The 25,385-nt window shown below is 44.5% G+C and overlaps 1 protein-coding gene across 2 annotated transcripts in view; it reads left to right on the plus strand.

The window, feature by feature from the left end:
- The first annotated feature begins 2,514 nt into the window (after window positions 1-2,514).
- RAB3B (RAB3B, member RAS oncogene family) overlaps window positions 2,515-25,385 on the plus strand; it is a 135,605-nt gene continuing 112,734 nt past the window's right edge. The window contains exons 1-2 of one of the 2 annotated variants that reach the window (XM_054037860.1): window positions 2,515-2,659; window positions 10,467-10,545. In XM_054037860.1, the coding sequence (XP_053893835.1) occupies window positions 10,525-10,545 (21 nt within the window). In that variant the 5' untranslated portion in view covers window positions 2,515-2,659; window positions 10,467-10,524. The remainder of the gene's footprint in view (window positions 2,660-10,466; window positions 10,546-25,385) is intronic. The other variant, XM_054037862.1, reaches the window with a different exon arrangement.

Consider the following 25,385-nt stretch of genomic DNA (forward strand, 5'->3'; position numbering starts at 1 on the left):
GGCGCTGGTTGTGGCTCCCTAATCTGAGCTGCCTGGCCCTGGAGCAAGTTAGTCATCATCATCGGCGATCCCTCAATAGCTCTAATGTATGGCACTGATGGAAGGTTCTTTAGGGAGTCTGCTCTGCCATACCCTTTTCTCTCCCCAACCCTGGCACACCCCCAACACAACGTCTTCCCTCTTTCTGTTGAGGGTGAGGGATGGCTTGTGCAGGGTGTGGCAGAGCCCTCTTTGCTAGCTTTCCCCGAGTGCAGGTTCCTCTGCACCACGGGAATTCTCCATCGGCCACCCCTGCAATTTTAAATTCACTTTGCACCAGACAATCCAGCCCTTAATTTTGTAAATGAAAACTGAGATTATGCAGCACGAGATGGCAGCCTTTATGGGCCAATCCACACGGGAAGTGTTATACTGGTATGACTACAGAGGTTTAAACTCACATCACACCTTACTTTATAGTGGTATAAGTCCTCATGTAGGTCCTAAGATAGGTACTGGTTTGCAAAGCTGCTGTGCAGTGCATCGGAATGATTCCGGACTGGGGCAGGGAGAAACTGTCAATCTGCCATTCAGCTGGATCAATGTAAATGATTTCTTCTCCTCTTTGTACCTCCACAGCCCTCTATTTATGGTAAAAATCACCTTTGGTCTACATGTTCCCATGGGAACCACGATTCCCCTCCTCTCCCTGGCTTGGGTAAGCAATCCCACCTCTTCCTCAGCTGCTGTAGCAAGAGATCCTCCTGATGTGGAGGGGTGTAATATGAATGTGGATGTGAAGGTGCAACTGAGAGAAGGGGGAAGACACACAGTTGTAATGGGAATGTAGGAGATACATGGGTGTAATGTGTGTGTGTGTCCAGGTATGCCTGTGTATAACTGGTATGTGTGTGTATGTGAATGGTCACGTGCACATGGGTATGGTGGGGAGCAGAGAGATGCATGGGTATACCCTGGTATAGTAGGGGGTGTAACCGGTATGTGTACAGGTATAATGGAGGTGTATGGTTGTACCTAATGCACACAAGGTATAGAGTGTGTACAAATATATGAGGATGTATGTGTGTAACCGATGTGTGGGTGCGCACAAGTATACTGGGGAGGTAACTGGTGTGCTTTCAGATATAATGGGGGTGTATAGGTATAACTGGGGTATATGTGTTTGCAGAGGAGGTGTAATTGCTGTGTGCACAGGTATAATGGGTGTGTATGGGTGTAACCAGTATGTGTATATTGTGTGTGCACTAGTATAGCAGGCATGTAATTGGTGTGTGCACAGGTATAATGGAGGTGTATGGGTGTAACTGGTGTGGTACTGGTGTATGTGTGTGCTCACAGGTATAGCCCATGTGTAACCAGCGTGTGTTTGTGTGTGCGCAGGTATAATGGGCTAGTGGAGGTGTAATCGGTGTGTGCACACACAGGTTTAGTGGGGCTCTGGGGTGTAACCCATGTGCATGCGCACAGATGTAGCTGGGATATAACCGGTGTGTGTGCACACAGGTGTAGCGGAGGTGTAAATGGTGTGTGTGCACACACGTATAGCAGGGTGTGGGGGTGTAACCAGTGTGTGTGCACATGGTTATAGCAAGGCTGTGGGATGTAACTGGTGTGTGTGTGCACAAGTGTAGCTGGGGTGTAACTGATGTGCCCACATATGTACCTGGGGTGTAACCAGTGTGTGTGAGTGTGCACACAGGTATAGCAGAGATGTAACTGCTGTGTGTGCACATACATGTATAATGGGGTTGTGTGAGGGTGCACAGGTATAGCGGGGGTGTAACCCACATGTATGTGCACACACAAGTATAGCAGGGCTGTACTGGTTCATGCTGGTGTGACCCAGGTATGTATGCACAGGTACAGCGGAGATGTAACCACTGTGTGGGTGTGTGCACAAGTATAATGAGGGTGTGGGGGTATAACCGGTATGTGTGTGCACAGGTTTAGGCGGTGGGGGTGTGGGGGTGTAACTGGTCTGTGTGTGCACACAGGTGTAGTGGGGTGTAGGTGTGTGGGGGTGTAACCGGTCTATGTGTGTGCACATATGTGTAGCTGGGGTGTAACCGAGGTGTGTGTGCACGCCCAGGTATATCTGGGGGGTGTGTGCACACAGGTGTAACGGGGTGTAAGTGCATACAGGCATAGCAGGGTGTAACTGGTGTGTGTGTGTGCACACAGGTATAGAGGGGTGTAACCGGGATGTGCGCGCACAGGTGTTACCGGGATGTGTGTGCACACAGGTGTAGCTGCGGTGTTACCAGGGTGTGTGCACACGGGTGCGGCGGAGCGCAGTCTGGCGCTGCCTGTACCTGCGGGCTGCCCTCGGGCTGGGTTTCCCGCAGCAGCGCGGGTGACGGCTCCGCGCGGGGACCGAGCAGCGGCAGCGCCGGTGAGCAGCCGCCCAGCACACAGCGGGGGGGGCAGGCGGCTGCAGCAGCCTCCAGCGCCCCTAGCTCCGCCCTCAGGGCCGTCCCAGGTGCTCCCGCTCTTGGCCCGGGCTGGAGCCGCCGAGAACCTCTGCTCTGCTCAGCTCAGCTGCGCGCAGCCCCGGGGAGCCCTGCACTGCTCGGGCTGGTGCCTCCGCCCCGCCGGGTCCCTGTGCTCCTGCCCTCTAGCCCGCCCTCTGCAGCCGGCGCTGTCTCAGGCTGCGCCCAAGGTAAGAGCGATCGCGGCTGGCCGGGCTGCTCCAACTTTCCCCGGCCCCTCCGAAGCGTGGGGCGCCGGGCAGCAGGTGCCCGTGCTGGAGAATCCCGTCCGCTCCTCTGGGCGCAGACCCGGGCGAGACGAGGCTGGACCCCCCTTTCCCCCAGCCCTACAGGCAGCCTGGCATGGTCAGGAGGGCGCTGATTGCCCAGCGGGCTCGGGCATGGCATGGAGGTCCTGGGTGTATTTCAAACCTGGGGCACCGGTCCCTGTGAAACAACAACCCGCGAGACGCTTCCAAAGCTGCCACCGCCCCCCCAGCAGAACCGCAGAGTGCGAAGCCCCCAGGGGCTCTCTGCTGCAGGAGGTGCTGGGACCCTGGAGAACAGAACTGCAGCCAACGCGCTGTTTGCTAAAACTGCCCCTTTTCTGAACCGAATGGCCAAAAAAACCCAGTGACTCCTGGCAGCCGCTGTGTTTATTGCCAACAGAGCTGAAAAGAATAGTGTGATTTAACTTCCAGAGTTCTTAAAGGATGTTATTTAGTCTCCTTGCTCTCTCTTCCTAGGGGCTATTTTTAATTTAACACAGACCCTCTGTATTTCCCCTTCCGTTAGGTACTATTATTACTTATGTCTGGTAGTGCCCACACTGTACTTAGATGCTTTCCTAGCAGAAAAGCAATCACGGTATTAGATGTATATGGAGACTGTCCCATTCCTATAAAAGAAGGCGTTATCTTGATATGGTGAAAATGTACTACTAATAATGCAACAACTAACAAATACCAGAGTGTAGAGTTTGAGCAGGATTAAGAGTAAAGTCTGAGTTATTTTATCAAAAGGAAAGGCAGTTTAGAACCCTGCTATATGGTGCCAGATCTTGGGATTGTGCAGCATTATTGTGAGTGTGTGTGAGAGAGAGAGAGAGAGAGATGCACCATTTGGGGCTGAATGAAGGATGAATTAAAGGAGTGTCTGCTCTAACTCTGACTTTCCTTGCTTACTTGCCTTCTACTGTATACCTGATTTCCCCCCATTTTTAAATTAATTTGCTTAATTTGAAACCATTATAAAGAGAAAATGGGGAAAGGAAGGAGTGAAAGGAAATCCAGGGGTGCTGATGTCACTGCCTTGTGCTTCTGTTTTAACCCATGCTATAGAGATGTTGTGATGTGTATGGGTAAGCACTGAGATTTGGTACACCTGGATGATGTCCCTGTTATCAATCCCAATGTGCTACGGTGCTGATTGAAAGTAGGTTCCAGAAGGATTAACACCATACATTGTGTCAATGACACATTCTTTGGGCTGAGAATTTCTATGCCAAGTTTAAAACCCAGGTGAGCATTTTTGAAGTTATAAATGGTAAACAAAGGGTAGTCTGGGAATAATGAACACAATACAATGTACTGAATTAAATATATAAAAAATAATAATTCTTTAAAGAGTCTGTTGGGACATGGTGACTGATAAATTGGAATAAATACAGCTAGGATGACTTTGTAATTTTTTTTTTTTTTAAAATTGCTTGATGAGTTCTATATTTAGTCCTGTAGTCCTTACTGCAAGCAAAATTTCTATTGAAGTCAGAGGAAATTTTGCCTGATTAGGGACTGTGGGATTGGACTATTTATAAGTATTACAGAAAATTATAATATTAAGGGGAAAAACTCAAAAGTGATGTAGAAAAAAGTATATTTATATTCCGAAATGGAAAAAAGTGTATTCCAAAATGGAAAAAAGAGTGAAGGCTGAAATAATATACTTAAGCTGCAAAAATTCTGCAACTTCAAAAAATTCCAGATATTGGCAAGTCTGGAAACAAACAGTTAAAGGATCACTTAACCGCTTTCCCACTGCTATGTAATCATTCAGCAATTTTTGTCATGCCACATGATTTTCCCTCTTGTCCAATCTTAACTCCCCTCCCTAACATTTTCAAAAAATGCAAAAGTGAAACACCTCAAACTACTAAGAGACGTAAAATCATGTTTTCTGTTTGAGAGGAATAGAATTTCTCTCACTGTTGCACTGATAGGATTCATTATTACTTGCTACAAAACATATGTATGTCTACCGTTACACAATACAGTTAAAAATACAAACTTGTAAACTCTCTATATATGCACATTAATCTGCAACAGCATGTAATAGCACACTGTATAAAACAAAACAGATCAATCATTCCAATTTTATTCATAAAAATATTCTTCTATTCTACCAACCATTTGATCAAAAATGTATGGCACTCTGCCATGGCTAAATGCACTCTGAAACTATATTCCTTTCAAAATCTTTGCATTTAATATACATACATAAAAATCCACAATAGGCATCCAGCAACATATTTCCATTACCGAACCAAACAAGAGAAGAAAGTTACGCTGGGATGGATGATAGAATGAAGAAGAATTTATAGAGAGTGAGGAAGAGTATGGATCTCTTAACTGTTCATTTCCAGACAACTGAGTTAGAAAACTGGGTTTATAATGGGAAGCAACTTCAGCTTTGACTATGGGGTGGCTACTGCAGCTTCACTTCATGATCTACTGGCCAACACAAATGAACTGAGAAACTACCAGTTTTCTTGTGCAGCTTCTGTCTCACCCGGTCCAGCTAATCACCTGTATTAAAGACATGCTCTTAATCAAAATGCAACAAACCCCCTATTTTTCAAGCATGTTATCATCACGTGATGTCTGATATTATTATCCTGTAGGATCAAAGGCAATGTCACACTAAAATTAGAACAAATCTTCTGGTTCTCTTCTGGAGAAAATTAAAAAATAAGGCCCAGTTCTGCAAGGTACTGTCTTGGGAGGGCTACATGTTCTCAAATCCACTGACTTCCATAAGAGTGGAAGAGGCTCAGCCCCCGAGGCTCAGAGGCCTGATTCTGCATCCTATAATTCAATGGGAGTTTTGCCACTGGATTCCAATGGCACAAGATCAGACCTATATACCTCTATGTGCAGGAAATTAAACAAGCCTTTCTCCTCTTTATGGTTATCGAGGCTCATTACCATGTAAAGTGTAGTATACGTGTTTACCCTGACCTTGGAGTAATCGCTGTCTTTAAGAGGCTGTTATACCAGGGCAATTTATAATAATGATTTAAAGCGGATTAATGTAATTGGCAGGTAATCCAATTTTATAATCAAGTTTGTCTTGTAATCTTCACAAAGCTGTACTGCACTCTTTGCTTGAAAATGTATTGGTACTAAATTGTGATGAATTGATGCCACATGGCGCTTTTAGTTCTTAGTAACACAGCCATAGTTCCTCCCCCTGCTTCCAAGGCATACCTTCTTTCAGGCATCACAGTCCTTGTAGAAAACTATCTGTTAATATGCAGTGTACTCAGTAGCTGGGCAATTGCCATTTTAGGTGGGATCTCATAACATTCAGGTCAATTGATTGTTCATGTTGTGAAGTAGGCTGTTGTGTTGTGGTTGTCGATTAGTTTTTCTTTAAATAGTTCTGGCTTAGAAATTATGGTATTAAATATTTTAACTCTGCCCTGTAAAAATGTATACAGAGTCCCAGGGTACTCAATGCATGTCTTCGGAAGCTTGTTCAATTCACTGTAATTGAGTTGAGTTGTCATCACCCACTGTCAGGAAATATTTGATCTTTGGCATCAAGCAGAGAGACTTATTCATTCCATATATTTGGGGGGTATTATATGATATATTTGGGGACTAATAGAATATGGGAGGTGTCAGGACTCCTGGACTTCTATTCTCACCCTGTCATTGGCTTGCTGTATGATGTTCAACAAGTCCTTTAATTTCTCTGTGCCCCAGTTTCCCAGTCTGTATAAAAGGGGAGTATAATTATATTGTCCTTGCATGTTTGTGTTTGTTGTGTTTAGTGCTGATCAGTCCATAGAGTAAAACACAGTCCCCACCCTGAGGCATTTATAATCTCAGAAGACGAAACTAATTAACAGTTCACCTCAAAAGCACTGGGTTAGCATGTCATGGAGATGCAGAGTGGTGCAAGAGATCGATTTAGTTCTTGTTTTTAGCATTTAATACATCATAGGATTTCAAATGCAGGTCAACAGAGATGGGCCTCTTGAAATACGTGCCTTTTGCTCAAGGATAACATTTTCAAAAGCACTCAAGTCCCATTGGCCTTTGTGAAAAGTTTAACTCCATGCCTTCTGGAAGAAGTAGTATTTTAAGAGGATTCTCGTTCACTATAAACACTGAACATCTTTCCATACCCTCGAGTACAAACTGTTCAGTGTTAGAAACAGCCATTCTTCTCAACTGTTCCACCCAAGATTATTCCCTGTCAGAAGGGCCAATGATAGTGCACGGGGTGAGAGTTTAATAGTATTTCTTTGCACTACTTAGTAATAGAACATACAAGTTCAAAGCCTTTCAGGCTATGCTACAGGTCAGTTCAACGATGAAGATCTCAGATTGTAGCAAAAGATGTTGGAACTCTTACTGTGTTAGTTAGAGAAGAGACCCATTCTGCAAAAGTCCTGAGGGATGATCCTACAAGCCAACCTTTCAGTAATCAGATGGCCGAAAGTACATATGTTGTAACCCCCTGATAATTCCAAATATAAAAAAATAATCCCCCATTAGTCCATTCTTTGCAATTTTTGGGTTTTGTCTCTGCTTGAAACACATTTCTGAATGACTTTTTTATACGTTGTGTGAATTCTGTTGTCATCGCTGATGAAAAATGTGATTAGCACATGTGACTGTATCGGACTGGGATAGTGCAGCAAAAAAAATATAATTTCTCAAATTATACCCCACTAAAGAAAAGTTATTGCTATTCCAAATATACAAAGGATTCTTACAAAGAGATATTTGTGAAACTAACTCAAATACATCTTAGATTATAATAATAATAATAAAAAATCTATTCAACAGCTGGATATTTCACTGTGCAAACAAGTAAAATTCAACTCCAGGTAAGATTTCTACTTTCGACATGTCTGACAACAAGGACCGTCCTCCTGCACTGCTGGCATGACAGCAATAACTGAGTCCAGGAGCTGCCACACAAACATAGCTCCAGTCTAGATCCACACCCCTCGGAAATTGCTGGGTAGGGAGCAGTCTGCCCCTTTAAAGATACCCTCCACCCAAGGCTGGATTAAGGCATAGGCACTTATAAACCCATGCCTAAGGCTCCTGTCACATGATGAGGTCAGAATTTCAGTTTTCAGTGTTATTTTTTTTCAATTGAAAGTTTCTAGACCTCATGATTGTGAAGAAACACCCTCAAATGTGACCTGAGTATAACTGAGCAGTGTGAACTGTCCTATACGTCGGAATGGGGTATTAATCCCATGACCCACTGCTTTGGGAGGTACTGCCAATAGGGCTCTGGGACAGGAGGAGGAAAATGCAGCAGGCCCTGCCCGCTCACCCAAGTAGACACAGTCTGACTGCTGGGGTAAGTACTGGGAGAATCCCCACTGCCATTCCCTGCCTCCCTAGGTGAGGAAGGGGCCCCTGCTGCTCCTTCTAGGGGAGAGAAAGGGGCCTCATGGTGCTGCCTGTATTTCTCTGGGATAGGTGGGGCCCTCCTGCCAGCACCACTACAAGTGGAGTTAGTCACGAGGGGGTCCATACCATGTGTGCGTAGGGCTCTGGATTGCTTTATTCTGGCCCTGCTCCCACCTCACACCCACAAAGGAGCACAGCAGGCTGGCTTAGTCGCTTCCTCCCCACCAGCGGGAGCAACTTCAGAGAAGGGTTAAATGTTTGTTGTAACATAACTGCCTTATCCCAAAAGTCAGTGTGAGAATTCTCGGGGATAGAATACGCAGCGATCATATAACATCCATGGAAATCAAAGCCCTTCACAACAGATCCTAGGTAATGTTATTCCTGTTGTACAGCTGGGAAACTGAGGCACCAAGAGTGCAAGTGACTCAGCCAAGGTCACACAGCAGGTTGTAGGCAGAGTTGATAAAACCCGGGTCTCCTGACTCCCATGCAATAATTGGAGCACATTGCTTCCTATTGCACAAGTCAAAATTATTTCCCATAATCACAATCTCTCAGTGAAGTGGGGCGCTGTCTTTTGTAATAACACCACTACGCCAGTAAGTGGTTTTTAAGCTCCCATTCTGTGCCAGTAACTCTGGTATTTTACGTTTTGAGGCTGCTCCACAGAACTTCCTTTTTCTCTAAAACAATAATTTAAGATTAGATAAATCTAATTTAGATTCCGAAGAGTCGGGTCAAGACTGAGGCTGAAAAAAATGACAATCACCATGTTATTTTGGAAATTGCTTTTAAAGAGATCTGAAAGAGGACGAATTTTTCAGTAACGCTTTGTTGTAGCAACGTTTGATGCAGTAAGGATGAGTAGGCAGGGGAAGGAAGATTTCGAAAACCCTTCCTTCTTCTAACTTCATGTCCAGGAATTGCAGGAGCAGCTGATGTCAGATATTTATCCCCTCTTGTTCCTTTTGACATTGGTTAATAAACATCTTGAGGAAAATGGGGAATATGTATATAGGGAAGTGTGATCTAGCGCCCCCATTATACACAAAATTAGAACCTGTGTCTAGGTGAACTATCAGCATAAAAATATACAATTCGGTCATCAAATAGGTTAAAACAGCAGAAAATAAATTCTCCTATGTGTGCAAACTGGAATAAATTCAGACCTAAGAGTAAGTAGATGCAAATTCATTACATTTTACATCAGGTCTGAATTTGCCCCCATGTTAAAACAGTTTCCCTAGTGCACCGGTACAGTATAAAGTCAAACAAGATATGGGGGGGATGGTGTTTTTCCCTTTACTCCTGGGGAGTTCCATCAGAGATACATTTGGCCTCTATGTTTAATTAGAAGTAAGAGAGGGCCAAATTCTGTTCACTACCACTAGTGTAAATCTGTAACTATTGACTTCAAGTATTATTTTGTACTTAGACCTTCTGTAAGTGGAGTAGCAACCACTTTTGCCAAGTCCTACTATATTTGGTCCTTGTAGCAGGGTAATGGATTAGAATTTGACCCAGATAATGTGCAAAACCAAATTTATATATGGATGTATTTCAAGTTTTTTTTCTTCTTGGTTCAATTTGTTTCACTGCCTGTCTGCAAGAAACATACCACGATTCCCTTTATAGATGTCAAGAACTTACCTGGAGGGTCAGATTTTTGGTTATATAACCTAGACTGTGTCCCTCTAATCATGTTTGGGTTTGTTTAGTTTGGAAAAGAGAAGACTGAGAGGGGACATGATAGCAGTTTTCAGGTATTTAAAAGGGTGTCATAAGGAGGAGGGAGAAAACTTGTTCATCTTAACCTCTAATGATAGAACAAGAAGCAGTGGGCTTAAACTGCAGCAAGGGAGGTTTAGGTTGGACATTAGGAAAAAGTTCCTAACTGACAGGGTGGTTAAACACTGGAATAAATTGCCTAGGGAGGTTGTGGAATCTCCATCTCTGGAGATATTTAAGAGTAGGTTAGATAAATGTCTATCAGGGATGGTCTAGACAGTATTTGGTCCTGCCATGAGGGCAGGGGACTGGACTCAATGACCTCTCAAGGTCCCTTCCAGTCCTAGAATCTATGAATCTATGTTATGGACTGGTATCCCTAAATAGCTATTAATTGAATATCTGTATGAGACTCTACAATTCAGCCTCTGCTCCTGTTTTATTTAAAGTCAATGGAAAATTTTCCATTAACTTCAATGAGAGCAGGTTCTGGTCCTTAATCAGCAGTGTTTTCCTAGTATAACTTGTCCATTTATTGCAGTTAATTTATTCTTTCTTTGTTCATCTTTATCATATACATTGTAATCCTTTTGCTTCTACATCACAGGTTCAACAGTGTGACCAATCTTGATTCATACACTCACAGCAAAGCCTCCATCTGTCTCATGGATTATAGATCTAAATTGGTAACTATCATTTGCTTGCAGTAATTATTACCAATTATGTTAACAATTCATATGTTTTCTGTTTTTGCTAAGTCTCCCTTAAAGTACTATATCATTTGCGAAAATTTGCTTCAGGTTATGGTATTGTTTATTTTTATCATGAACTTTATTCTTTAGGTTATGTACCTGGGCTGTAAAAATCCATTTTTGATTGAAATTTGCCATTCAGGTTCTGACTAGGATTGAACTTTATTCCTGAGAATGAAGTAATTTTAAAAAAAGATTATTTTTCAGTTGCTCCAGTGCCTAAGGCTCAAATTTATATAACTGAAAAATGACTCAAATGTGAGGGTTTTTTAAATAAATTACCATACCTAGAACATAACATGGATGAATTTTTGGATGATTTTGGGAAAACAAGTAGAGATATTTCACTTTTGACATGTGATTATGGTACATGTGATTAACATTTCTCATGGATTTTTATTAGATTTGTAAGTCCAGGAAAAGGAAGGAATCTCCTGGGTTATATAGTCCATTTCCTCTACCTCCCCCCCCCCCAAATTGTTGACTACAAAATAATTTTAATAACTTCCTGTTATAGCCACAGTAGCTTCTTGTATAGTCTTGTCTCGAATATCTTCAGAGAGGTCAGAAATGCAGCCTCCCTTGACAGTTTGATCTATTGTCTACTTGAACTTAGAGGCGTGTGTTTTTTCCCTAGGATTCAGTTTTCCTGCTTTAGTGTAAATGATTCTGCTTTGACAGTTGAATATAACCCTTTCTTTGTCATTTACTGGTACCCAGAAGTCAAAATGGTAGGACTCTACTCGTGCCCATGTTCCTTCCCTTGATAGCTGCTGTTAACTCTTTCTCCTTCCCATCATGGCTCCCTGTCCCTGGTGACAGCCATATTTATTTTTCCCTCTTTTCTGTTGGCTCACTTTGAGTCCTAAGTGGCAACTAGGAGTAATTGGACAAAAGTGTATATATAAAGAAAGGAAATTTAGGCTAAAATAAAACCGGAACAGCTGCCTACTGGTGACAGATCTATTAGGCTGTAGAAAGTTTCTCAAGAAGAAGGGTGGAGGCTCCATTGCTTAGAACACTTAAAACTAGGCTGGACAAAGCACTAGAGAAAATACTGTTGTAAAATCTTTGTGTGGCCTCAAGGGATGTATAAAATCCCCTAATATATGTGTCTCATCTCTACCTTTTGAAATCTCCAGTCAGAATAAAAATGCAAATCATCTGGGTGATAAAAGGTGAAGCAGTTAACAATGTTGACATGAATTTGTCATTATGGTTCAGAGTCAATATCCCATAGAGATATGGGGGCAATTCACACCTCTCAGATCCATTGTTTCTCATTGTCTGATTGCACATTTAGAAGAACATCACTCTGTCAGTTTTCATTCAGACCACCTTTCTACCCTACAAATGATTTTTCAAAACAGTCTTATTATTACAGTATCTGGAAACTAATAGATCGTCCAGAGCAGTACACTAGTAGAATGCCATATAGCTCCTACTCCCATTAACCCATGTAAAGAATTTAACCACAGGTCCCCCCAGAAGTTGGCTTTTCTCTGTGTAGGAGATATTCTAAACCAGGCATTAGATACACAATACTGGCATTTTCCTGGTGCCTCAGTCAGTTTCTGCATTGCTTTTTGCTGTCTCACACTTGCTTTAGACAGCAATATGTATTCTGAAATAAACAAAAAAATTGCTTCTTTGCTTATGTCCAGTACAACATTAATCCACATTATGTATGCCAAAGAACATGAGTTCAGAGCTATTGCTTTATTTTGTGTGTGTGTGTGAGATATATAATGACTTTGTGAGGGCTAAATAATTTGGGAATTGAGATATAGAATCTTTCCTTTGTATCTTAATAGTTCAAATCTAATCTGGGTTAATAGTAACTGAAAGTTGTTACCATCTGATGGTGTGATGGCTGCCATCTTGGTGGACACTAGGGGTTGAACCAGGGATCTCTGGAGATAAACACATAAGCCTTTATAGATTAAATTGAAGAGCCAGCCGCTGTAGCTGGGCAGTAGCAGACTTGCATACTCTGGATCTGGTGCAGAGCAGGACACGTGAAGCCTGACCAGTAGTGGGCTTAGTGGCTCTGCGATGATCTATGTGAAATGTATATGGCTGTTTCAGTCCAATTCCCAGTGAATGGACATCCAGGCTGGGAAAAACAGCACTACAGTTGGCATTGTTGCTGGCACTCTCAGTGGAGATGGCAAGAACTGACTGGATCCTAGAGACAAAACTACCCTCTCACCCTAGAGAGGATTAATGCACATTGGTAGGGGAGAGGTGAGGAAGCTGTCACTGCCACTGGATTTTCTGAACTTCTGATGTAGAAGATAAAGGATTTAATTTTCCAGAGATTTCCATTTGCAACTTTTCACTAGCACTAAATTCACCTGGAAATTATTAGTATGAACCACTATGGCAATTCCTGTTCACTTACTGGGAATGAATGAGAGTTTCCATCCTAGTTGGGATTGAGTATAATTTGGGCTGCAGCTGTCTGACGTGCTTTGTCATTCCAGATTCCCCTGTTGTTGTGCTTGGAAGAAGTTACTAGGGCATCTCACACCAATTGTACGCAGCTTTTCATTTGACCAGTCATTCTGGGCGTGGCTCAGAATGTCTGAGTACTTTATTCACAGGAGAAATAACACTGAGTGATGATGGGCATTATACTAAAAATATCATGGCTCCACAATACAGTATCACACAACGTAAGGAGTAACCTTCCCAATAATATGGGCAGATCATATCTTGAGAACGAAAGCACTTGCTCTTCCCATTGCTAATGCATTTCTCTAAAATAGGCTACCAATGCTAATAATGCTTTTACCTGAACAGAAGTGGCTGGTTTGGGTGAACAGACCACACCTCTTGATTTCTTTATAGGGTATCTTCAATGGCATATGACTTTCAACAACTTTGCTTCTCAGGCACAATGAAAATTACTACAAAGGTAAAGCTCATCTGTGCAGGAAACAGATTTCTCAGGGGCTGCTCCTTGACTGTGGGACAAACTGCCAAAGGAACTAAGGATCAAGACAAACTTCACCACCTTCCACTCCAAGTTGAAGGCGCATTCCTTTGACCTTGCCTTCTCTAAATATATAGCGCTGTGTGTGCGTGTATAATTAAACGTTTATTTGAGAAGATCAGGTGTGTTTATGGAAAAATAGCCAGAATGCCCAGGGATTTTTATAAAAGTGTTTCCTTTGAAAGGGTCATGGTGCAAAATGTAGCCCTCGGGTCAGTGTGTATGCCCAATCCACAAAGGATGTGGGTTTGTTACAGCCTCCAGCTACTGAGCTTGGATCTTTAGCTCAACCCATACAGACTCATGCTTCTCCCTGGTATCAGCCAAGAGGTGGCCATTACACAAGAATGGACCCAGAGCTGTGGCATCAGATTCAGAAAATGGAGGAAAATTGTCAGAAAGGAAAATTATATTTGTCTCTTAATGGCACCAGCTTCCAACTGTAATACTCCCCTTTTAAGCCTCTGGCCTCAAATTACAATGCTGTCTTTTTAAGGGTCCAGCCGATTTCTGGGGAGACCAGGCTTTCCTCAGCTGCAGTTATTCAGAAGGGTCCTTTGTCCTAGCAGATCCCTTTCAGTCCTTATACACAGTGATGAGCTGCCACAATCTTAACAACCGGTTCCCTCCTCCTCACCCCACGAGGGGGTCGTAGTCCGCCCCTAACCCCCGGGACTCCTGCCCCATCCAACCCCCCGCGTTCCTTGACGCCTCCCCCCGGACACCTGGCCCCATCCACCCCCCTTCCCTGTCCTCTGACTGGCCCATCCAACCCCTCCTCTCATTCCTGATAGACCCCTGGGACCTCTGCCCCATCCAACCACCCCTTCTCTCTGTCCCCTGACTGCCTCCCACCGCCCCATCCAACCCCTGCTCCTTCCTGACTGTCCCCCAGGACCCTTGCCCCCATTCAATCCCCCTGTTCCCTGCCCTCTGACCACCCCGAACTCCCCTGCCCTCTATCCAACACCCCCTCCCTGCTCCCTTACCGCGCTGCCTGGAGGTGGCTGGCGGCGCTACAGCCGGAGCTGCTGGGCCGGAGCCGGTTGGCCGGAGCTGCGGGGCTGGGGCCGCTCGGCCAGGCCGCGCCTCCCTGGAACCTTCCTCGCGCCCCCCCCCCTCCTCGCCCCAGCTCACCTGCACAAAGCCACCACTTGCTTCTCAGCCCTCCCAGGCTTCCCGCGTGAACAGCTGATTCGCGGGAAGAAGAGGAGGGGGGAGGAGAAGAGGGGAGGAGGCGGAGGTGAGCTGGGGCTGCCGGCGGGGCGGAGAGCTGCCGGAGCTTTACCGGTTGTTAAATTTAAAAGACCTTTTAGAACCAGTTGTCCCGCGTGGGACAACCGGTTCTAAAAGGGCTTCAAAATTTAACAACCTGTTCCCGCGAACCGGCTCCCACTCACCACTGCTTATACACAGACCAGAACAAGAAATTGGACAGTGTAATCATAAGTGCTGGAACTATGGGTGCTGGGGGTGCTGTCGCACCCCCTGCTTGAAGTGGTTTCCATTATATACATGGTTTACAGTTTGATTCAATGGCTCTCAGCACCCCCCACTATAAAAATTGTTCCAGCAACCCTGAGTGTAATCTGCATGGCTATTCAAGCAGAGTGCAACCTAGTGGTTGGTCCATCAGGTCCTGGCTCAGTTTCTTCATGGACAAGGATGAGAGAGGATTCTTTTTCCTTTCTCCTTTCCTCTGAGAGCCCCCAAACCACTTCCTCTTCCGGTTCAAGTAGCTGCTTTGCTGAATCTAGACAGACATTCTCTTGATCCAATTGGCAGACAGAGTGGATTCTCTGGGGCAGGGCAGGTCTCCTCCTTGCTCTAGCATGGAGTATGTATACCTCATCACAGTCAGTGGAGCACCAGTGTAACTGAGATCAGAACCTGGCCTACTGTTTCTTTCAGTTGCCGATAGTCCTAACTTCCTGATGGACACATTTTTGTCCTCCTGGTTTTGGTTCTAGCAATGGGAAGGAATTATCAATTACGCTGATTTATGTGGTGTTTTCCAACTGTCTTCTCTCATATCTCATCTATTGGAAGTAAAAATGCTTTTCTGTGCAGCCAGCATCTTATTTATCATTTGTTCAGCTGCTAAGTTTTTGTCCTCCTAAGCAAAATTCATCAGCAGTTTTGGCACTTCCGTCATGATTTTCCAAGCAACTCTTTGAAGGGCCTTTTCCTCCTCTGTTCATTTTCCTGGAAATTGGAATTATTGCAACATCTCTTGGTTGGGAACATTCTACTTCCTTAAACAACCACAGGAGGCCAGGGAGAGAGAGAGAGACAGTTCTAGTCACACAGGTCAGACAGCATGAGGCATGCTTATGTGATCCAGTGCTCTGCTTTTACTGTTTGAGAGAGGTGTGCTCCAGTCAGACCCATGGGCTTCCTGAGATCATCATGCAGCTACAAAGCCACTATGTTGGACTATGAAAGGATTCACCATTGGAAAAAGGAGATGGGTGCTCAGAACTCTTGAAATACCAGTAGGGGTCTGGGTGCAGGTGCTCAGTACTTTCAAAAGCCAGGCAACACAGTTAATTATTCATGTATTTAGTGTGATGAAGAGGCATTTAATTCCACCAACTCAACACTTTCTCCATATCCAGAGATTTGGCAATGACAGGATGGGCTGGCTTCTTCTCCATTAGCATCAGTTAAATTGCCAACTTTCACGTGGTAAATAAGCACCCTGACTTTCAGAATAAGCCAAAAATCAAGCTAATCCCATTTCAAACCAGGCCAAAACAAGCCAATCCCCAAGAACCCCAACATTCTATGTGACTAGATCCCGCCCCGGCATGCAGTCTGGGACTGTGGTGGGCCCGCTGTGCACCCCTGACTCTCTCCCCCCGTTGCCCCTGCTTGCCTGGAGCTGATCCCCCCCCCCTCCCCAAAAAAGGGGAATAAGCTACAAGCTCAACAAGCTACTAGCCAACAAGCAACTCACAAGCCAATTAAGCATAAAACAAGTCCAATTTCTGCATTTTCTTTTTTTGTGGGTTTGGCATGTCTGGTTAGGAGGCATCTTGGGTTATCTGCCAGAATATTTTGTGATTTTTGGTGTAAGTGACCATTTATTACTAAATCCAGGTTACCTGGGTGGCAAGATAGAGTCTGGAGAGCCTAAGGGGACTGTCTGTGACTCTATAGTAAAACTGATAATGCAACTAGGAAGTTCACATTTGTTACTGGGTTGGTGAAATCTAATGATAGAATCTAGCACCGGTTTAGGGTATCTGCCCTGTTTTTGACAGTCTTCCCTGAGGTATAGGCACTCTCAGTCGTGAGCCACCCCAGATAGTGGACACCACTGACTCGCCATGTAACCAGGATCAAGTCCTCTAACCTCTCTGTACTCCTGTGCTTTACTCATAAATGGAAGGAGGTATAATACTTACCTTCCTCACATGGTATTCTGAGACTTAATATTTATATAAACTCTTTAAGATTCACAGCTGCAAAATGCTATGTAAGTTTGTCTTATAACTAAATTGCAGACATGCTTTCTGGTGACCCAGAACAACTCACTCAGTGATATTCACATTGGTTTAGTGTAATTAATAACCAAAAAGTTTACTATAGATTTTCTACTCGACTGACAAATTCCCTCATGTACGTGTCAGGTGAGAATGTATAAGCCGGGTGAACACTTGGAAAAAGCAACGTTCAGTGCCTAATTAGGTTGCAATTAACAGATGACCTCTGTAATCAGTGCATGGGATGAAGGTAGGATGCAGGCATGGAGAAATTGACTCTGACAAATATAGCTAGACACAGCAGGAGCTGAATGAGTTTTGCCTTTACTATTGTATGCTGTATGTGATCTTCAGTGATGCTGATTTTATGATCTAGCCAGTTTCTTTTACTAGCACTCATCTCTATATGGTGTCTAACCTTGTGCTTTCAATATGTTAGTGTGGATAGACCAGTACCTTTACACGGTTGAGAGTTATTGTTCAAGTAACCAACACTATAGGGCAGTGGTTCCCAAACTTGTTCCACCGCTTGTGCAGGGAAAGCCCCTGGCGGGGCAGGCCGTGTTGGCCTGGAGCAGCGAACCGCGGCCAGTGGGAGCCGCGATCGGCTGAACCTGTGGACGTGGCAGGTACACAAACTGGCCGGCCCCGCCAAGGGCTTTCCCTGCACAAGCAGCAGAACAAGTTTGGGAGCCACTGCTATGGGGGTTCATCATGCCTCAATGTATTTTCAGAAGTAACTAGTATTTTAATCCTTTTTAAATGCTGGTCCCTGTCATAATAGGCAACTTCAATGATCATTAGTCATGTGATTGTTCTATGTTAAAATATCCTTAAATCCTGTTATCCTTATTCAGTCTAAATTGCTATTTACTTCAATATGATTTGGTTTAGGACTGCAGGATTTAGCCTATAATTCCCATGACTAATGAGTATGAAACCTGGTAAACAAAGGTTTGTACCAAAACTTCTGCAATGGTTAGATTCTGATTTTATTTAAACTTGTTTGAAGTGTCTGAGTTACTCCAGGTGTCCGCCAACTGGGGTAAAATGAGATTAAAATGTAGTTCATTGTTTCTACCGATTTCATTATGAGCTCTGCTTTTTCAGGATTTAATATCGTACCTGTTTCAAATATTAAGTTATGAGATCAGATGCATTTTTAAATTGCAAAAATTATTTAAATCTGAGTTCTTGAGTAGCAATTTAAAAAAAAATTCTTGTGGTTTCAGATGCTCTTCTACCATGCTTTGAGCCAGACAGGGTTTTGTTTTAAAAAAAAAAATAAAAAAAAAAAATGGGGGGGGGGAGGGACAACCAAAAAAACCATCAGATGGAGTCCATTCTGAATATGGATTATATCTTTATCTGATTTTACAATTTAGAAAATAGCATATTTAATGGCACTGTAAAGGGAAGGAAGATGTGACATTTTGAGTCATCCTAGAGAAAAGTGTATATGTATCTGCATGTGTGAGGTATTACCATATAGATAAAAAGCAACAGAGGGTCCTGTGGCACCTTTAAGACTAACAGAAGTATTGGGAGCATAAGCTTTCGTGGGTAAGAACCTCACTTCTTCAGATGCAAGTCTTGCATCTGAAGAAGTGAGGTTCTTACCCACGAAAGCTTATGCTCCCAATACTTCTGTCCCAATACTTCTGTTAGTCTTAAAGGTGCCACAGGACCCTCTGTTAGGAATCTACCCGCTCTCTGTGGTTCCACTCCTCAAATGGAGCGCTCTCAGCACTTTTATAAGGCCTGGGTGTCCATTAAGCCAGTGGTCCCCAAATTGTGGGATTTTCCCCCCTAAGGGGGCACAGAGGAATGTTCCGGGTGGCACAGCAGGGTCTGGGCCAGCCCCCACAGGAAGTGGGGAGGAAGCACCATCCAGCCATGCCCTGTCCCCACCCGTACCCCTGGTCTCAGCCCCTAGCTCCCAGCCTGGCTGCGGGTCCAGACCCAGTCTGCGGCTCCAGCTGCCATCCCCAATCCAGCCACAGCTCTACTGCCAGCCCTAGATCTGCAGCTCTGCTCTCGGCCCCTAGCTCCCGTCCGGCTGCAGCTCCAGCCCCAGCCTCCCCCCTCGACTTCCAGCTCCTGACCATGGCTCCGGGGGGGGAGAGGGGGGGGAGAAACAGGGGTATGGGGGTGGGGGGGCACAATATGAAAAGTTTGAGGATCACTGCATTAAGCTATTACCTTGACTCTCCTCAGTTCCATCCCTCATTAAGTGTGAGGCTGACTCCATCTTCCCTCAAAGGGGCCAGCCACCCTGTGATGAGGTGTTTTATTGCTTTTACAAAGATATGTATATCCCTTTTGCTAATTGTTTTTAGAAATCCCTTTTGCAAAGCCTGTGCTTGTTTACTTCAACTATCATGTTTCCCTGAAGAAGTAAACTGTAAGCCAGACTGGCACTTAAGTGCAACTTAGCTGGTGTGTAGGCCTCACTCTGGCCCTTAGCACAAGGGGGAATTTCACTTTTATCGTAGAAGGCAGAAGCAATGAGAAGTATGAACTGCAAACAGCTACCATAGGAGAACACACACAGATGCATCGGCTTGATCTACTTTCCCAAAGTGCTACTATGCAATACCATCTATCAGACCACGAATATCAGAAACAGATATTGTGGAAACAACATTTACTCCCCTCCTTAGAGAAACCTATCTATATGGTATCAAGTATCAGAGGGGGTAGCCATGTTAGTCTGAATCTGTAAAAAGCAATGGAAGGCCTTGAGCCAGGGTCTGCAGGAGGCCAGGTATTCCAGGGGAACCAGCTTTGGGGCCCAGTGCTCTATACCAGAGCCAGGAAAGACACAAGGAACGGAGTACAGGAGGGACGGAGAGTGGTACTCTCGAGGAACCAGACTGGGGGATGAATGCTCTGTCCCAGAGCTAGAAGGACTCTCAAAGGTAGCCCAGAAAGTGGCTGGGAACAGGGCCCAGAGGGCAGACTGAAGAGAAGCCCCAAAGAGCAGAAAAACCTTTTTGTTTGTTGGGACTTCTTAGTTGGACTTTTGCAACCCCAGAAGGGGTTAAGTTTTGTTTGTGACTTGGCCAGAGGGCTAAACCACATCTTCAGCATGTACTGGTGTGTGGAGAACTGAGGAGACCCATCTTGGGGAAGGAAACTGAGGCAGGGAGCACCAGGAGTGCCACAGTTGGCCAGCAATGGGGGTTATGTTGCAGCCATGCTCTGATACTCGTACACCATTCCCTGCCTGAGATTCCTCACCACTCCTGTGTGTTCTTTGGGATTTGGGAAACGGCACAACAACAAATGGGTATAAACTGGCTATGAAGCAATTTAAGCTGGTAATTAGAAACCTTCTTCTAACCACTAGAGGAGTGAAGTTCTGCAACAGCCTTCCAATAGGGCAAACAGCCTACCTAGTTTTAAGCTGGAGCTTGATAGATTTCTGGATGGGATTAGAGGGCAGGATTCCCTGCGATATCTGGGGACAGGACTCAGTGACCCAGAAGGCCTCTTTCAGTCCTGTGTCCTCTTTTCCTCTGATTTAATCAAAGTCCTCTAAGGCAATCTTTCTCAATGACCGGCCCGTGGACAGGCACCGGTCCCTGAGATCTGCCTGACACAGTTTAGGAAGACAGCAAGCTGGTCACGAGTATCAAAAAGGTTGAGAAACACTGCTCTGAGGTGGTAGGATTCTCTCCTGTCTCCACATACCCTCTGTAGCGTTTGGCTTCTTCTCTGGACCATGGAGTACCGTCTCTTTGACCCTTTCAGTCAGTGTTTACAGTGATCTGAAAAGAGTGGGGATTCTTTAATCACCCCCACATCTGCAAGTCCCCTTTTTTCTGAGTGCTAGCTAGCTCATTGACATAGGGTGCCTCCATTTGAAGAGAAAACCATCAAGGTTTAATGACCCCGCCCCCATACATATAGAGAGTCCGTAATACCAAACAGAATGTGTAAGTTGTACAAAGAGAGATTTCCCAAACTGTCACCGGGGGGGGGGAAGAGGAGGGGAGGGGGGAGAAAGTTCAAGCAAGAAAATTGAACTTGAAAGAGCTTTTGAAACTGTGACCTCCTGACACTGCTGTGACTTTTAACTCCTCTTGTGATTGCTGTGGTTCAGCTCACAGATCTTGAGTGCTTCAAAATCTCTGTACGACCCAACTAGAGTTGCTCTTCTGTGAAAACAGCAGAATGTTCTTTCCAAGAATCACTCACTTTTTATTTTTTAAACTGCTTCAATTGAAAGCTATACTGGCCAGTCACATTCTGTAATTGCTTTTTTAACAGAGATTTGAAAGAAGCATTTGTAGCCGTTTGCCCTCTTGATTATAGCAATCTGTGGGTCCAGGGATAGCAGCAGTACTTCATATTAAAAACCAGGTTGGATTTAGTGAATGGATTCCACAAAGATGGTGATATACAGAAAAGATTGATTGAGATTTAATCAGTGGGTCACTTGTCTATTGAAGTCTAACTGTAATTCTAGAAATGACCAGGCTTTCAGTGATGATGGTGGTGAAGCTGGTGCGTATGGGTGAATAAATAGAATATATTACCTCACCCACCTTGTCTCTCTCTGGGTGAATACGAAATGAAGAAAATGATCTCCTTCCCATCAGCACATGTTCCCATTAGCACTGGTGGTGATACGTGTATCAAGAAGAGTAGGTACTTTTAAATGTGAAGCCTCTGACTTTCTTCCATCATGGGGATAGTACACATTGATTAAGACAGAGAAATTGGTGGGTCTTCTTAGCTGTGTAATAAATGACCAGTTTTCCAATACAGTATCAGAAATTGGGGCTATGCATGTGTATGTGTATGAGTGAGCAGCTAGTTTGAAGGTTTGCTTTAAAATTCCTACTCGGATCCAAAAGTCATGAATAAAAGAATATTTTCCTGTTATGCTGGTGAGAAGAAAATTCATACTGTATCTTGTTGGTGAGTTTGCAAAGGATCTTAGCCTCATTTAATATTAAAATAAAAATATATAAAATGGACAGAATCTCAGCCTTGCCTAGGGTAATTGTGCAGAAGTTTTTGCTGCAGGCAGCGATGTTACTGAGTGTTTAACTGTTGCTTTAGGTGCTCTTGAATAAACTGTACACATTGGATAGTCTGTAAAACAGGTAGGCCTTGTAGTGCAGGTTGCATTAGTTTAACTAAAGATATGATTTTAAACTAATTTAATTAAACTGATGCAAACCCTTGCATGGACACTTACTTTGGTCTAAACTAGGCTTATTTTGGTTTTCCTAATTCCATAAGAAATTGCTAAAATCCTGGTTTAAATGGATGGGTTTGTGTACCAGTTTAATGAAATTGGTTTTAAGTGGATTTTAGTAAAACTGGTGCAATTCTGTATGTAGATGAGGCCTTAGATCAAGTACTGGATAGGATTCCTCTGCTCCATAGCGCTCAACTTTCCTGGGCCCAAATGTGGGTAGCAATGTGTGACCAAGTTCCAAAAGAGTGGGAACATACCTTCCTGCTTGAAGAATGATAAAATGCCATGAGATTCACTCCATGAGAGTAAACAGTCCGTTCTATCACTTCAGTGCAATGATTCTTTAGTTGTGGTGTCAATAACTTTCCACAATAAATGTAAGGGGACACCAAAGGTGAATAGAAAGTAGGGAACTGTGGGACTAAAGTGAGTGACTTTTCTCTTGAAAAGTGGGATGTTTGAAAGAGAGGCCGTGACTCTAGTCCAACCACTGGACTCAAAGGGACTTAAGGAATCAGGGTTACAGGGGTAACTGGATTAAATGTAATAGACAGAAGGTCAGAACAGATATCTAATGGCCCCTTCTGGCCCTAAGCTCCCTGTACCAGTCTTGGCTCTCTCCTTCCCTCTCTCTGCTAGGCACTAGGGTATAATGGGTTTTAGGGGAGTTGTGAGTCTTGAGGGTAGGGAGAGTTTAGTGCACTACACCTAGCTCCTGTCACTGCTTCCTTTACTGGCAGCAGGCTCCCTTTAGCAGTGGATAAACAGAGTAATAGAAGGGGAAGGCAGCATGATAGTGACCATTGGATACCCTGTGACAGGTTAAAAAAACAGAACACCCCCTCCCGGGGGTCTCACTCCCAAAGACAATTTGTGCTTTCGACTATGTGCTCAGAAATGGGATAGAATAACTTTCTGGGATGAGTGGGGAGTTCTGTCTGTAGGCCCATTCAGACCTTGACCTCTGATCCTGCCAATAAGAAGAGGGCTGTTAGAAGACAGCTGCCTCCACTCAGAACTGCTCTCAGCCTGTCTCATTTCACATAAACCACTGAACAGTCATCGACTGCCAGTCACTGTTGCCCCAGGCTAGACTTGAACCAGTGGTCTGGAAATGAAATACTTCATGTATCTGTCACAGGGCAAACTACTCCAGGCCCTCTGGCCTCTCCTCTCAGTGACAAACACCATCCATAAATGAAAATGTTCCCCTACCAGGATACAAACAGCAGGGACATAGACAACTTTTTTTTATTCGGGAGGTGGTGGCTGTAATAACTATTGAACATTGCTTTAATGAGTAGTTTAGCACCATGACTACATTTGTAAAAGCCACAGAGAGTCCTGTGGCACCTTATAAACATGCATCCGACGAAGTGGGTATTCACCCACGAAAGCTCATGCTCCAATACGTCTGCTAGTCTATAAGGTACCACAGGACTCTTTGCTGCTTTTACAGATCCAGACTAACACGGCTACTCTCTGATACATGACTACATTTGTTTATCTCACTTTATCAAAAGCGGACAAACTTCTGTTCCAAAGTCAATGTTTCCTTTATTGATGCAGTCCTTAAATTTTTGGAGAGGCTAAAGCTTGGCCCACATCCCCAGTTGTCTACGCCCATGAGCAGCAATGAAAAGATAAACAGAAACCTCTTTTCTGACTGAGCTTCCACAGTCTCCTTCTCTGGTCAGAGCAGCCCCTGCTTGTTTTTTCCTGCCTTATGCAGTGGTGATGTAGCTGTGTTAGTCCCAGGAGACCTGAAGAAGAGCTCTGTGTAAGCTCGAGAGCTCGCTCTCACCAGCGGAAGCTGGTCTAATAGAAGGTATTACCTTTCCCACCTTGTGTCTCTTTTCCTGCCTTGTAAGTTAAAGCAGTGAGCTATGGTTGCCTGATGAGTTCCAGCTACCTTGACTTTTCAGATAATTTAAACTTTTTCTGCATGGTCACTAAATCCTACCAAGGAGCACAGGAGAAGGAGGGGGTTTTAAGTAACTGTTCTCAGTTGGCCCCAGGGCCAGTATCCCTCTACCGGGGCGGCTCCAGCACAGCAAGCGCGTGCCTGGGGTGGCAAGCCGCGGGGGGTGGCCTGCCGGTCGCTGTGAGGGCGGCAGGCAGGTGGCTTTCGGCGGCATGCCTGTGGGAGGTCCGCCGGTCCCGTGGCTTCGGTGGCAATTCGGTGGCAGGGACGCTGATGGCACGGCAGCGGCGGACCTCCCGCAGGCATGCCACCGAATCCGCGTGACCAGCGGACCTCCCGCAGGCGCACCGCCGAATCCGCATGACCAGAGAACCTCCCGCAGGCGCACCGCCAAAAGCCGCCTGACTACCGTGCTTGGGGCAACACAAAACATAGAGCCACCCCTGACCTCTACCCAAAGGGGTAGTATAATCGGTCACAATAAATAATAAATAAATAAATAAATGCCATGGACAGTTCCTCTAAGCTATTCCATTCCACACAGATGCCATTTATATTAATTACTATTTTGAACGTGGATAAATAATGGATGGACTTAGTGAGACTTCCCCCTCTCTCCCCCCCCCCCCCCAATATTTGTAGGAAACTTTAAAAGATCCTCTCTAGTGATAGACAACCAGCACAGCTAACACAGTTTGGTATTTAGGAAATTCTAGTTTTCTCTTGTAGTCGTTAATGAAACTATTTCTGTTTACCTACCCACCGTGGCTGCCTAAATGAATTGTCCCAGCTGCCAAGCTAGTGCATTGTAATGGAGATTTCAGTTCTCAGCAGCTTATTGAAGTACTCTGTAATTTTGAGTAAGAATGCTGTTTCTCTGTTAAGAGTTGAAAAACCTAAAATCACCAATTTATCCCTTTGATGAATCCAGATCTGTGCATCACATTTATGGCCTGGGCTTGAAAATTACACATGCTCTCAGTGTTGGTGCTATGCATAGGAAGATTAAGCAATTGCTTGGGGCCCCCTGTTTGCTTTTTTAGTATGTGTTGTGTGTGGGGAAGCCCCCCCCGAATATTCCTGATTAAGGCTCCCAGCAGTGGGCTAGAGCGGTCTCTACATGCACTGGTACATGATGGGAGCTAAAAA

This window comes from Malaclemys terrapin, chromosome 8 (assembly GCF_027887155.1).
Source record: "Malaclemys terrapin pileata isolate rMalTer1 chromosome 8, rMalTer1.hap1, whole genome shotgun sequence".
NCBI lineage: Eukaryota > Metazoa > Chordata > Testudines > Emydidae > Malaclemys > Malaclemys terrapin.